Source organism: Perognathus longimembris, chromosome 1, assembly GCF_023159225.1.
Source record: "Perognathus longimembris pacificus isolate PPM17 chromosome 1, ASM2315922v1, whole genome shotgun sequence".
Taxonomy (NCBI): domain Eukaryota; kingdom Metazoa; phylum Chordata; class Mammalia; order Rodentia; family Heteromyidae; genus Perognathus; species Perognathus longimembris.
The window spans coordinates 62,333,925-62,346,860 of record NC_063161.1 but is presented as its reverse complement, the minus strand read 5'-3'; the positions used below and the strand labels follow the sequence as shown (position 1 = coordinate 62,346,860).

General features: G+C 39.1%; 1 protein-coding gene across 2 annotated transcripts in view; it reads right to left on the bottom strand.

Annotated features, from left to right (window-relative positions):
• Abcd2 (ATP binding cassette subfamily D member 2) overlaps nucleotides 1-11,956 on the bottom strand; it is a 69,329-nt gene extending 57,373 nt beyond the window's left edge. For both annotated transcript variants that reach the window (XM_048366470.1, XM_048366460.1), the window contains exons 1-3: nucleotides 10,854-11,956; nucleotides 8,615-8,795; nucleotides 144-265 (exon numbers count right to left, since the gene is read on the bottom strand). In XM_048366470.1, coding sequence (XP_048222427.1) covers nucleotides 144-265; nucleotides 8,615-8,795; nucleotides 10,854-11,792 — 1,242 coding nt within the window. In that variant the 5' untranslated portion in view covers nucleotides 11,793-11,956. The remainder of the gene's footprint in view (nucleotides 1-143; nucleotides 266-8,614; nucleotides 8,796-10,853) is intronic.
• Nucleotides 11,957-12,936: the final 980 nt, after the last annotated feature.

Here is a 12,936-nt window from a genome sequence, read left to right as displayed (position 1 = left end):
CTTCTAAACCTTGAGGGTATTCTTAAAAGCTAGGGTAGAGAGAGGTATTTCTGAAATACTATGTGTACTTGTTGGTTTATATTTTGTTTGATATTCTTATGATTTATCTTACTTTAATCAGATTGACAAGAAATGTCAAATACCTCCTTGTAGGAAGACATAATCCTCTCAATTGCATCAGCTCCTGAGGCAAGCAAGTTCCTCGCAGTGGTGAAGGCTTCTGTGCGGTCGCTGACCATGGCTTGCTTCTGGCCATCCTCTAGATCTAAAAGCCAATCACACAACTATTGAGTTCCTTCTTCAAAATAACTCAATGTCTTATTTTAGATAAACTAAATAGTGGTTTTAAAAAAGCAATTAATATTTCATTAGTATTAGCAATTTTCTAGAAATAGAATGAATTATTAAAAATGCAGTGTTGGATACATAGATTTTATTTGAAGCTTCCTTTTATTCTCTTCTAAAATGAAAGCTAGGACAGTTAAATCTAGAGGAATGAAGAGTGTTTTCATGTAGTTTTCTTTCTCTTTTTCATATATCCCACTCCCTGCGATCATTAAACCTATGCAATAAGATACTGCTGATCTGGTCAATAAGTACTATTGGTGAATATTCATGATGTGGTTTCTTGAACAGAAATACAAACTATCTGGCCTTCAGTCTAGAGTGCCTTTCTCAAGATTCACCTGCATTCCAAACTTAGCCCTGTTCCGTCAGTCTCCTGGTATTGGCATGTTTTATTTACTCCAACTTTAATGTGCTTTTTTTTTACTGCCTAGCTCTTTATTTTCCTAACTCTCCTCTTCAAGAAGAATAAAGCATCTATTAATTTTAATTACAGATTTTCCTAAAAATGCTCATCTGTCTTTTCCAGTGGATTACAATTTTCTTGAGGGTCAAAATACTTTCATGTGTAAATCTTCCTATTCAGTACAGGACCTCACACACAGTACTCCATAGTGTATAGTGAAGGGGTGGATGAAGGGATGGACAGATGGACCAGTGGATTGATGGACACTCTTAGGTTATTGGTTAAAAGCCAGAAATCCAGACTAAGTCATGAATTCACGTTCTACTACTTCTGGAAAGACACCCTCTGTACACCTGTTTTCTAGTCATTAAAATGAGGGAAATAATAACTCATCTCAACCTAGTATCCCAGGGTTAAAAGTAAAATATTGTGTTAGTCAAACATGTAGTACACAGAAAATGCTGCAATGGTGGCCCCATTATCTTCTCCAGTTATTACTATTGTTGAACCAGGTTATATTTCAGCCTTTCTATCAAGTTGATTCCTTATTAGGGCCTGCAGTAAGATTAGCTCCAAAATTCCAAATTAGGTGTTATAAATTAATGAAGAAATCAGTAATGACGTGAGTTAGCCCTTGGACCACTTTGATACGTATTTCCTCATAGTTTATATTAAAAATTCTGCTCTTGTTACAACATAAATATATAAGTTCTATCCAGATGTTATTCTGAGATAGTTTTACATTGAGATTCTACCTCATCCCCACAGAGTTGGTATCATCAAGAAAACAGATGACAACAAATGCATGTATGGATATGGGGGGAAAGAAACTCATACTGTCTGCTGACACATATATAAATGAGTCAAAGACTTGTGGAAGTCAGTATGGAGGTTCCTCAAAAATGAAAAACAGAGGGCTGGGAATATGGCCTAGTGGCAAGAGTGCTTGCCTTGTATACATGAAGCCCTAGGTTCAATTCCCAAGCACCACATATACAGAAAATGGCCAGAAGTGGCGCTGTGGCTCAAGTGGCAGAGTGCTAACCTTCAGCAAAAAGAAGCCAGGACAGTGCTCAGGCCCTGAGTCCAAGGCCCAAGACTGGCAGAAAAAAAAAAAAAGAAAAACAGAATTCCTATATGATCCAGCCACATATATATGAAATGTATATCTTTCTATGTATATATAGTTTACTATAGAAATATCAGTGTATCAATTTTTATCACAGAACTATTCACAATAGTCAGATTTCAGAATCAGGCTAGGTGCCTATCACTGTGTGAACAGATAAAAGAAAATGCAATACAGGGACACAACAGAGAATCAGATTATGCCATTTCTAGAAGAACAGATGGAGCTGGACACTGGTGACTTACGCCTGTAATCCTAGCTACTCAGGAGACTGAGACCTGAGGATTGCAGTTCAAAGTCAGCCTGAGAAGAAAAATCCACGAGACTCGTATCTCCAATTAACCACCCCAAACTGGCAGTGGAGCTGTGGATCAAAGTGTTAGAGTATTAGCCTTGAGCATCAAAGCTCAGGGACAGCACTAGGCCCTGAGTTCAAACCCCATGTCCAATAAAAAAGAAAAAGAAAAACAGATGGAATCCAGATCATTACACGAAATGAAATAAACCAGCTGCACAAAGACAGGTATTACAAAACAAAAACTAACTAATGTGGACAGAGTAAGGGAGTGCTAGGGGTGAATAGGAAAGGAAAAGGAGGGAGGAGAGGGGATAAGAACAATAATGGATGAATAGGACCCAGGATTGTGTACACATGTAAGAGAAGCCTTTTGCTAGTTACAACTAAGACATACCAAATAAAAAAGAAAGAAAAATATATTGGGGAAAGAATGTAGTTTTTGTTTTTTCTTTTTGTTTTTTAGAATATTTTTATTATCTTTAAGTCACTGTACAAAGGTATTGCCATTCATTCTCCCTTTTTTTTTTTGCTACAGTCTTGTTATATAGCCCAAGCTAGACTTAAACCTGTGATTCTTCAGCCTTAATCTACAAAATACTTGAATTACAAGTATCCACCACACTCAGCTTTAGAAATTCTTTGTGTTTGTCTATGTGTTTGTATGTATGTGTTTGTACCAGTCCTAGGGCTTAACTCAGGGCCTGGCCACGGACCTTCAGCTTTAGTTCTCAAAGCTAGCATTCTACCACTTAAGCCACAGCTCAAGCTTTTGGTAGTTAACTGAAGATTAAGAGTTTCCTGCCTGAGCTGACCTTAAATGGTGATCTGATCCTTAGATCTCAGCTTCTTGAGGAACGAGGATTACAGATGTGAGCCACTGGAGCTCCGCTTTCAGCTCTTATGAAATTCTTATGAATACAGTTATACGTGTAATAAAATTTAGGTAGTCACAAAAACAAAACAAAAAACTAATATGGGATTCGTGGAAAATTACCAAAGCAATGAATTGCTATATCAGTTAAAACACCAAGAATATCAACTCTGGGGGCTGGGAATATGGTCTAGTGGGCAAGAGTGCTTGCATTGTATACATGAAGCCCTGGGTTCGATTCCTCAGCACCACATATATAAAAAATAGCCAGAAGTGGTGCTGTGGCTCAAGTGGCAGAATGCTATCCTTGAGCAAAAAGAAGCCAGGAACAGTACTCAGGCCCTGAGTTCAAGCCCCAGGAATGGCAAAAAAAAAAAAAAAAAAAAAAGGAATATAAACTCTGTGAGCCCAAACTGGCTAATGATCTCTAATAATCCAAGGATTTCTATGAATTTGGATGAAAAGGCCTTTCTCCAGTAGCTTTCATAGAAATCTCTGCTAAGAAGAGCAAAAATAACATTTGGACTAGTAGACATTCTGAAATGTCCTGGTTAGCAGATTAGTGCCTACTGGGTTCTCTTCATGCTTTTAGCCATGAACAAACAGTTTCCCACATACTTCATGCAACATTCAACTTACTGATTGTGAAGGCAGTGCCAGTAATATTTTGTCATACATGTCACAGCTATCTGCCTGTCCTCCATGAAAAGGACAGATTCATTGTGTCAGAGACAGAAATCCCTGAGCCAAGAATAGTGTGCATGCCTGCAAAGCATTCAGGAGCTGGGAGCAGGACGACCATAAGATCAAGTCTTTCTTTCTAAGGGAAGAGGAGGAAGGGAGATCGGGGAAAGAGGAGAGAAGAAGAAAGCAGAGGAGAGAAGAAGAAAGCAGAGAAGAGGAGAAAGGAGAAGAGAGATCCAGGACCTGAAACTATTCACCTACTTTATATCCTAAGTCAACACACTTCACTTTCCTTGTCACATATATTTTAATTACTTTATAGAAAATTCCCCAATTAAGGATTCTATATTTAATATTATACCTATGTATTTTACTGTAACTTCTCAATTTTGAGAGTAATAGCTATTGAAAATTAATCCCATAACTGGCTACTTCACTGAGTGGAAGGTAAGAAAGGATTTTAGAGCTAATGTTATATCCAGACCCATAATGTTTATCAAGACCCCCACTACTGGATAACACCAAGAAGGAACCATAATGGAAATTATGGATTTTAGTTAATAACGTATGAATACTGGTTCATCCTGTGTAACAGATATTCCACATTGAAATACGATGTAAAGAATAGAGGAAACAACTGGAGAGAGATATTTGAGAATTCTTTTTCTTACAAAAAAAAAAGCTTAAATTATTCTAAAAATGAAGTAGCTTAGTTTTTTAAATAAAAAGCAATATGTTTCCTCCATACTTTTCAACATAATTTGAGACTCTTTGATCACTTTCTCTCTTTGTCATCTTGATGAATCTCAGGAAAATATATATGGCCTTAACTCATGCCATATATAATTATCAATTGTAAATGGTCTAAAGATCTAAATATAAATGAAAAACCAACTATATTTCTAGAACACAAAATAGGAAAATATTTACAGTGTTCAGTTAAGCAAATATAACTAAGCCATAAAACTATCAAACACAAAGAAAATTATTGACAAATTGGAGTAGATTAAAATTATAAACTTCCTTCAGACACTATCAAGAGCAAAAAGACAAAACTTGGAGTGGGAAATGACACTTGCAATTATGTGTGGAGTCTACATGTATATGATTCTGGCAAAAGACTTACTCCACATTACATAATATATTTTTACCGATGAGCCATTTAAAGTAAGCACAAGAGATACTTCACAATAAAGGCCACCTCCATGAGCCAAGTGCACCAGCCTAGGTTTGTAATCCTAGCTATTTGGAAAACCCAGATCTGGAGATTGTGGCTCAGTGCCATCCCAAACACAAAGAAGTTCACAAACTTCCATCTTAACCAATGGCTGAGCAATGTTAAGACACACAGTCATTCCCAGTGACACAGTGAAGCACAAATATGAGGATCACAGCGCAGGCCAGCTCAGACATAAAATGAGATTCTACCTAACCAACACAAAAGGGCCTGGAGTCTGGCTAAAGTAAAAGAGTACATGTTTGGCAAGTGAAAGGCCCTGAGTTCAATCCCCAGTATCCCCACAAGACAGACACAATGCCTCATCATAAATGGCATGGTAACTGTTCAACAGAAATGTAATTACTGCATATTCAAATTGCACATAGTATATTTTGCTTATTTGTTCTTGGATTATAAGGCATAGTAGAGAAGAAGTGATGCTGAATGAGCAATGTTGTTGAAGGTACATTTTAGAAGTAAAGACATCACCCATGGCAGTAAGGAGGATACAGGCTCCATTTCTGAGAACAGCCTCCCTCGTTTGCTCCTTCTGATGTGCAAGCTCATACTCACATGTCACACACGGCCAGTTGCTTAGATGTCAGGACCAATATCTTAGGTGCTCTTCCCTCCTTGATAGGTGTCTGTGACAAAAAGCTAATCATATCAACAACCATCTACTGAGCATCTTCTAGGAGCCAGGCATGGTTCTAAGTTTTACAAATGATTTGCCCAAGGCCACAGCCGCCTAAGCAAAGCACTCCAAGGATGAATGATGAGAAATAGCAGACTAAGACTGGGAGAGTGGTGTGCTTTCTTCGCTCATTTCATCCATTCTCCCCACCCCACCCCTCTCTCTCTTTACTTTTCTCTTTGCCATTGTTTCAACTCACTTTCCACTGCTTTTTGCCTTAACATATATATACTTTCATATACTTAATCTCTAACATAATGAACATGAAGGACTAAAGGTAAATTCAGATGGAATAACAGATTAGAAAATATGGTATATAATTCCAAGATCTAAAACCTCTAAGATAAGTCATTATCTTAAATTACTTTGCACTGGTGGCTCACACCTGTAAACCCAGCTACTCAGGAAGATGAGATCTGAGGATTGAGGTTTGAAGCCAGCCCAGCGCCCCCCCCCCCAAAAAAAAAATTCCATGAGATTCTTACCTCCAATAAACCAGTGGAGGCACAGCATAAGTGGTAGAGTACCCACCTTAAGAGATAAAGCCAAGTGAGAGCACAGGGCCCTAAATTGAAGCTCTAGTAACGGCACACATATACGAAAAATGTTTTGTCTAAGTGAAATAATGTTTTCATGTGTTAGGCCACTATAGGTAAAATGTATGTAGTAAAATATACACATATATACAAATATTGTAAACTCATATCTTTAAATATAAAATATTGAAGCATATTTTCAAGTAATGTCATACGATTTCATTTTTTCTTATATAACAATTTTGCATTGGTCTTTTCTGTACATATCTTTTTTCTTTTCAAAGAAGTTTTAAGAAATACTTTATTTCACTTACAATTTCAATCTAAAACCCTTCCTTTAATATGGTATTTTCAGGATTGGTAAGATTTGTTTTTAAATATCTTATTACATCTTGTTAACTATGCTTGTTAGATTCTCTGCATACATTGTTTACTCTTTACTAGTCTCTATGGGGTTAATTTGTCACCATTAATAGATGCATTTTCTCTATTCTGTGTTGAATACTCCAGGGTTTTCTAATAAGACCAAACACTCCTAACAGAACTACATTACAATCTTATCTTGGAATTGCTTCTATCACACATAACATCTGAAAGTTTTTAAAGAATATCAGTGCAAGAAATAACTTTTGAAAGACTATGCTATCAAATATCTTAGTAAAACTAATCCTAGAATATTAGATTTTTAAGTGTCTTTCTCCTCTCTAATACTCTTATTTATGAAAGATTTATGTATAAAATACAGTTAGTGACAATACCTTTTGTAATAGTACTTTTTGTATGTGCTGGTACTAGGGCTTAAACCCAAGGCCTTGTACTCTCATTCGGCTTTTTCTCACTTAAAGCTGGTACTCTACCACTTGCGCCATAATTCTACTTCCAGCTCTTTTGGTGGTTGATTAGAGTTGTAAAAGTCAGCAGGCTTTTCTGCCTGGGCAGGCTTTGAACCTTGATCCTCAGCTTTCAGTTTTGAGAGTAAGATTACAGATGTGAGCTACCAGCATCTGGAAAGTTTTTAAATGATACCCTTTTTCTCTTGCATATTTAAAAAACACAAAAACAGATAAATTCAATTCTCCAGTTATCTATTAGGCAATTTAAATGTGTGATATACATGTTTATTATAGATATGTTACATACATATAGTACTTACCAGAAGAAGGACTGATAAATCCTAATTACCTAAAACCAACATTTTTAGTTGAGGAGTGACTCGAATTTGACAAGTGTTTTTGTAAAAATTGGTTAAGGTGTTGAAACATTGTTTTGAAACATTAAAGAATATTATTTTTACTTGTTTTATTTTTAATTCAGTTTCATCAAGTTGTTAATCCTTAATTGTACATGACAAGGAACTAAAATAGTGTGTGGGTTCTTTCACTTTATTCTCCATATTGTCTTCTGTTCTAAGTAGTAACTGCCACTATATATGCACTATATAACAAATACAACAACTCTTACAGAGTTTTAATTAATATGACTAAGAAGTTCTTAATAAGAAGAGCTGGAGCCAACATCTGAACAGAAATCTCTCATTCATAGCAAAGCCTGTGCTTTTTTCCTCTGGTTCCTTGATACTAACGGCAATTTCACTCAAGTGATTTTGAAAGAGAAGAGGGTGTTTTATTTGGGGAGAAGTGCAAAAAATACTGCTTCTTCAACTACATTAATCCCTTGGTATGCCCAGGGGGATGAAGAGGGATTAGTTCCAAGAACAGACTTCTGGGAATACCCAAGTCCACAGATGCCCAAGTCTCTTATATAAAATGCTGAGTTGTTTATAACTTATATCTTCTCATATACTTTAAATCATATCCATACTATTTATACAGTCTAAATAATATAGGTAGATATACTATGTTCTATTTAACATAACAAAAGATGATCGTACATACTTATTATAGATAAAAGTTCTATTATTTTTTCTCTTGATGGTGGTGCTAGGGCTTTTATTCAAGACCTTGTACTCATGACGCAGGCACCATAACACTTCAGCCCTTTTTGTTTTGGTTATTTTTGAGATAGGGTCTCACTTTTTTTTTGCTTAAGCTGGTCTGGACTGTAATCCTCCTGTTACATGAGAACTTGTATTTTACTCTTTCTGATGGTATTTGTTTTAAGGTGAAATGCAAACTAGAAAAATCATTCTATATTAGTGAGTATAACTGAGATTGCTCAAGGTAGACTACCACCAACATTAAATTGAGATCTCTGAATATCCCAAAATTGTAACAGTCCTTTGAACCACTTGTGTCCTTTTCTTTACACTGCTGGTCTCATCACGGAACACTATTTGTTGTCTGCCATTGTTTCTGACTACTGATAAACAGAGTAATGGCTATATATACAGTTTGACAAAACTAGCAAAACTTGATACCTTCAAGAGACATAATGTTCACTCTATATTTAATATTAAGTATAAGTTTCATTACCACCATCTGCAAAGCCAGTTGCGGTGATAATAGGTATGGCCACCATAATTAGTCCACAGCTGCTCCAAACGTATTTCATCAAGAACTGCTCTATCATGATGTACCACAAGCGTTTGGACAAAATCAGGTTCATCTGATCTGCTAAAGCTTTGTAACTTTGTTGGAGTTGCTTCATTTCTACCTACAGAGGGAAAGAGATGAGAATCCAGCATTAGCTGCAAAATAATCCACTGCAACTGGGGCTCTTTCTCTAATGTTCTGGATACCTTAAACCACTTTGATTACTATAGTAAACATTATTGGTGAGGGTTACCAGTAAATTCAGATTACTACTAGAATTAGTCATTAGTTTGATTTATATGTATATTAGTTTTAAAATATGCTATTCAATAAATATAATAACACCATAGTGTTAATATAAAGAAACATATACTCGTGGGCTGAGGGCTGGGCTCAGTGGTAAAGCACTAGCATGCATGAGGCCCTGGATTCAATTCTCAATACTACCAGATAGATAGATAGATAGATAGATAGATAGATAGATAGATATTAATAGATATGGAGATAAAGTTATCTATGTGTATATGAACATATGTATAAATATGTGTGTAAAGATATATAAGTACATATATAAGTATGTCTATGTACATAAATTATAATTATTCCTTCAAATTCTATGATGCTAAGATTAAATGATATTCTCTAAGATCCAAATAAACAGAGGCAAGTCATTCTTGAATGCTCCAAAAGTATCTAAAAACAATATACATATATATTCAGACATCTCTTTTGAATGGGCTCAATGCTCTTTTGTGCAAGAAACTTACAGCGCACTGCAATTTACATCATCAAGTTCAATGATTTAAAAACAATAACAAATCAGCAGTAATATAACATAGGAGGTCAATTTTCAAGCAGGAGTAGAGGTCCTAACATTAAAATTTATTCTTCAGGCTGATTTTGTTAGTTGAACAACTCTGACAATTACTGATACATTAAAAAGTAAGTGATTCTGCCTGATACTTAAAATACCATCTTCTGATCTAAAATACCTTAGTATTTTATTTGCCAAGTCATCTGTATTCAAATTTCAGATGTACCACCTTCAAAATGCTGGTCCTATGTAACACCCATTTTGAGGTTCCAGGGTGCACCACTGGTTTATGTAATGGTGCTAACTGATTGGAGGACCTGCTTATTACTGAAGATCCTCAATACTGAAAAGTAACATCTTAAAACTTCTTTCCTCTCATTTGTTTAGTTGCAGCAATATTTAATGTCACTTCCTCATTTTATGGGTGTCAAAATTTGGTGCTGAGCAGGAACTAAGAGTAATGGAAATGTCATTCCATAAGACACCCCCACCCCAACATCCTAGGTCTTACTTAGGGGGCTCCATCACTGAGCACACCTGAGTTGTCCAAACTCCTACAGGGAAGAATGGAACCCTTCTCTTGAACGAGGAAGGAGCAACACCAGCCAAGAATAATACATTCCTATGTTTTCCATCCATGCAAAAAAGCTTACTCTTAGTTTCCAAATACACATTTCCTTGGAATGCACTAGAACCACTTAGCAAGTCAGTATTTAAAGTTTGGAGAAAATGCTTTGGAGATAATTTTGCTTCTGTTTAAATACCTTAAACAAGTGGACTTTCTATTGAAAGTATTCTAGTAAAACTTTAGAAAAGTTGGCAGTTCATGATTCTTTAAGAGCGTGTGATTTGAAAGGGTAATGAGGTCTATAGCTTTACTAGAAATTTAAATATCAAAGGGATCTAAAATTCTAAGGATGAAGGTCCATCCAGTACAACAGAGAGACAAAGGGCCATGCAGAAAACACAAACATGCATGAAAAAACACACGTCTATATGCATCTACACAAATAAGTTGACCAAAGAATGTTAAACTAAGGAGAGGAGTCCGATTCTGTAACTCTTCTGAGCAGCTAACTGCTTAACAAAATGAATACCAAGAAGCTGAAGCATGGTGTGTGTGTGTGTATGTGTGTGTGTGTGTGTGTGTGTGTGTGTGTTGGGGGGTGGAGAAACATAGAGGAAGGAAGGGTGAGCAAATACAGTTATAATATTCAGCATACATTAGGTAAGAGTTGAAGCGTGTAATTTGAGGTTATGGAATAACAAAAAAAAAAAAACAAAAAACCCGACAGATGGTATTGACTGCTGCAGAGGTGGCTTAAGCGTCTCATGTCTCACCCATCGCTTTACATTCTATCTTACCTTATGTCCTCTGTAGAAAGCAATCTCTTCCACATTGGCTATAATTCTTGAGTGCACATAGCGCAGATAGCCTCTTCTGTGAGCCTCTTCAGCCACCAATTTCCCAAATTTGGGAGAGCAGGCTTTCAGCACTTTGGCGGTGGCGTAAACCACGAGTCCCGCGAGGAGGGTGGGCTCCATGGGGCTGGCTCCCCGGGACACCGCGGTCCGGATGAGCGTGTATGAGGTGAGGATCACGTCCAGGATCGGCTTGGTCAGGTTGGAGTACAGGTGAGCCACGGACTGGGAGAACATCATGATGTCCTCAGTCAGCGACTGGTCGGGGTTGGTAAGCCTCCCGTCCATATTGATCACCTTGTAATAGGTCTGATTTGTGAAATAGGTTTGGTAAGCATGATCTACCAGGCGGGTCCGGAAAGCCAGGGCCAGTTTGCACTCCAGGTACCGAATGGCACTGTTGACGAAGGTAGCGGGGATGGCGATCAAGAGCCACTTGATCAACTTGAAGATGAATGCCCGAGGCTGCTTCTCCACGATGCTCTTCACGATCTTCCCATCCAGGCCAGCCACGTAGATGGACAGGAAGGTCCTCGAGACCAGGGCTACCGAGTGCAGACACAGCCAGCCGGTCTCCCGGGTCACGACTCTGGGGAAAAGAATTCTCCCAAGTTGTCGTAGCTGCCTGAAGAAATCCGCATTCAGCCCCGGAGCAGGTCTTCCGCACCCGGCCGCGGGGCCAGGAGGCGCTTCCCGGTCCTCCTTGGCCCCGGGAGCCGCTCCGCTTATCCTCCCGCGGCCAGATGGCTTGAAGCGCTTGCCAACCATGGGGCCGAGGGTTTTCAGCGCGTATGCCGCAGCCACCAGGCAGGCGGCCCGCTTCGCGGCGCCGGAGCGGGTCCATTTTCGGCGGGCAGCAGCCGCGTGCAGCATGTGGATCATCGTCCCCAGCGACCCACACCCAAGCTTCAGTGAAAACGCCGGTGCTTCGCGGGAACGCCCAGCCCATGCCTCAGCAAGCCCTCCGGCATCCCGCGGCAGGCAGACCGTGCTGCTGATAGACCCGGCTCAGTCCGGCTCCGCCGCGGACAGACGGACGCAGGCGGACAGCGGGAAGAGCCCCCGGCCGCCCGCCGCCCGCCGCCTGCCCCGCCCCGGCTCCTCATTGGATGTCTGACTCCGCCCGGATGCCGGCTCCGCCCCCGGTCCCCTCATTGGCTGCCCGGCTCTGCCTCCGGCCGCAGGGCTGCCGTCTCCGCCCCCTGCCACTCATTGGCTGCCGGGGCTCTGGGACCTTTCAATCCTCGCCTTTCCCTTTGTACCTCGCAAACGGGATCGCGGACTGAATGACATCCCCGAACCCGAGTCCAGAGTCTATTTTTGGAGAGGTCGAATCAGGCCAGCTTCTGGCTAACAGGATCTGTCCCTTGGCCACTGAGCATGCTGAAGGGCAGAAACCTACAGAAGTTCCATATTATACATCCCTTCTCTAAGGAGCCCACCCCCGCCTCCTTCAAATTAGAGCAAGCACAAAAGATTCACAAGAGCTTTATTGAGCTCAGGGGAAAGAAAGAGGGGGAGAAGGACAAAAGAAACAATGTAAAAATCAATGTGAAGAAAGCACAAGAAGAAAGTGACAAGCTGGGAGCGTCTGAGAGAAGAGAAAGTATCAAAGACTTTGCAGTTTGTGTTTTGTTATCAAACTGTGGCTTGGTTCCTGTTTGTGATTTTACATATATTCCTAGACCCCATGAAACAAGTTATAATTGAGGAAGTTCCCCGTAAATAAATAGAAGGAAAGTCTTCTATATTAAGAAAATAAATAAGGTTCTTTGCTGTAACTTTAGTCCCCACCCCCACCTTTACCTCTGCATGTCTGCAGACATTTGCTTATCTTTAAAAAAAATTAAATAAGCATAACTTTTGTATTTTTATTATCATTGTAAAGGTAACATAGAGTTACATAAACGAGGTAAAGAAGACATTTCTTTTTGAACAGTGTCACCTCTTCCCTCCTTTTCTCTCAGTTTTTTCCTCGCGACCCCCCTCCCCCACAAGTTGTAGAGTTCACTTTCAACATAGTGTC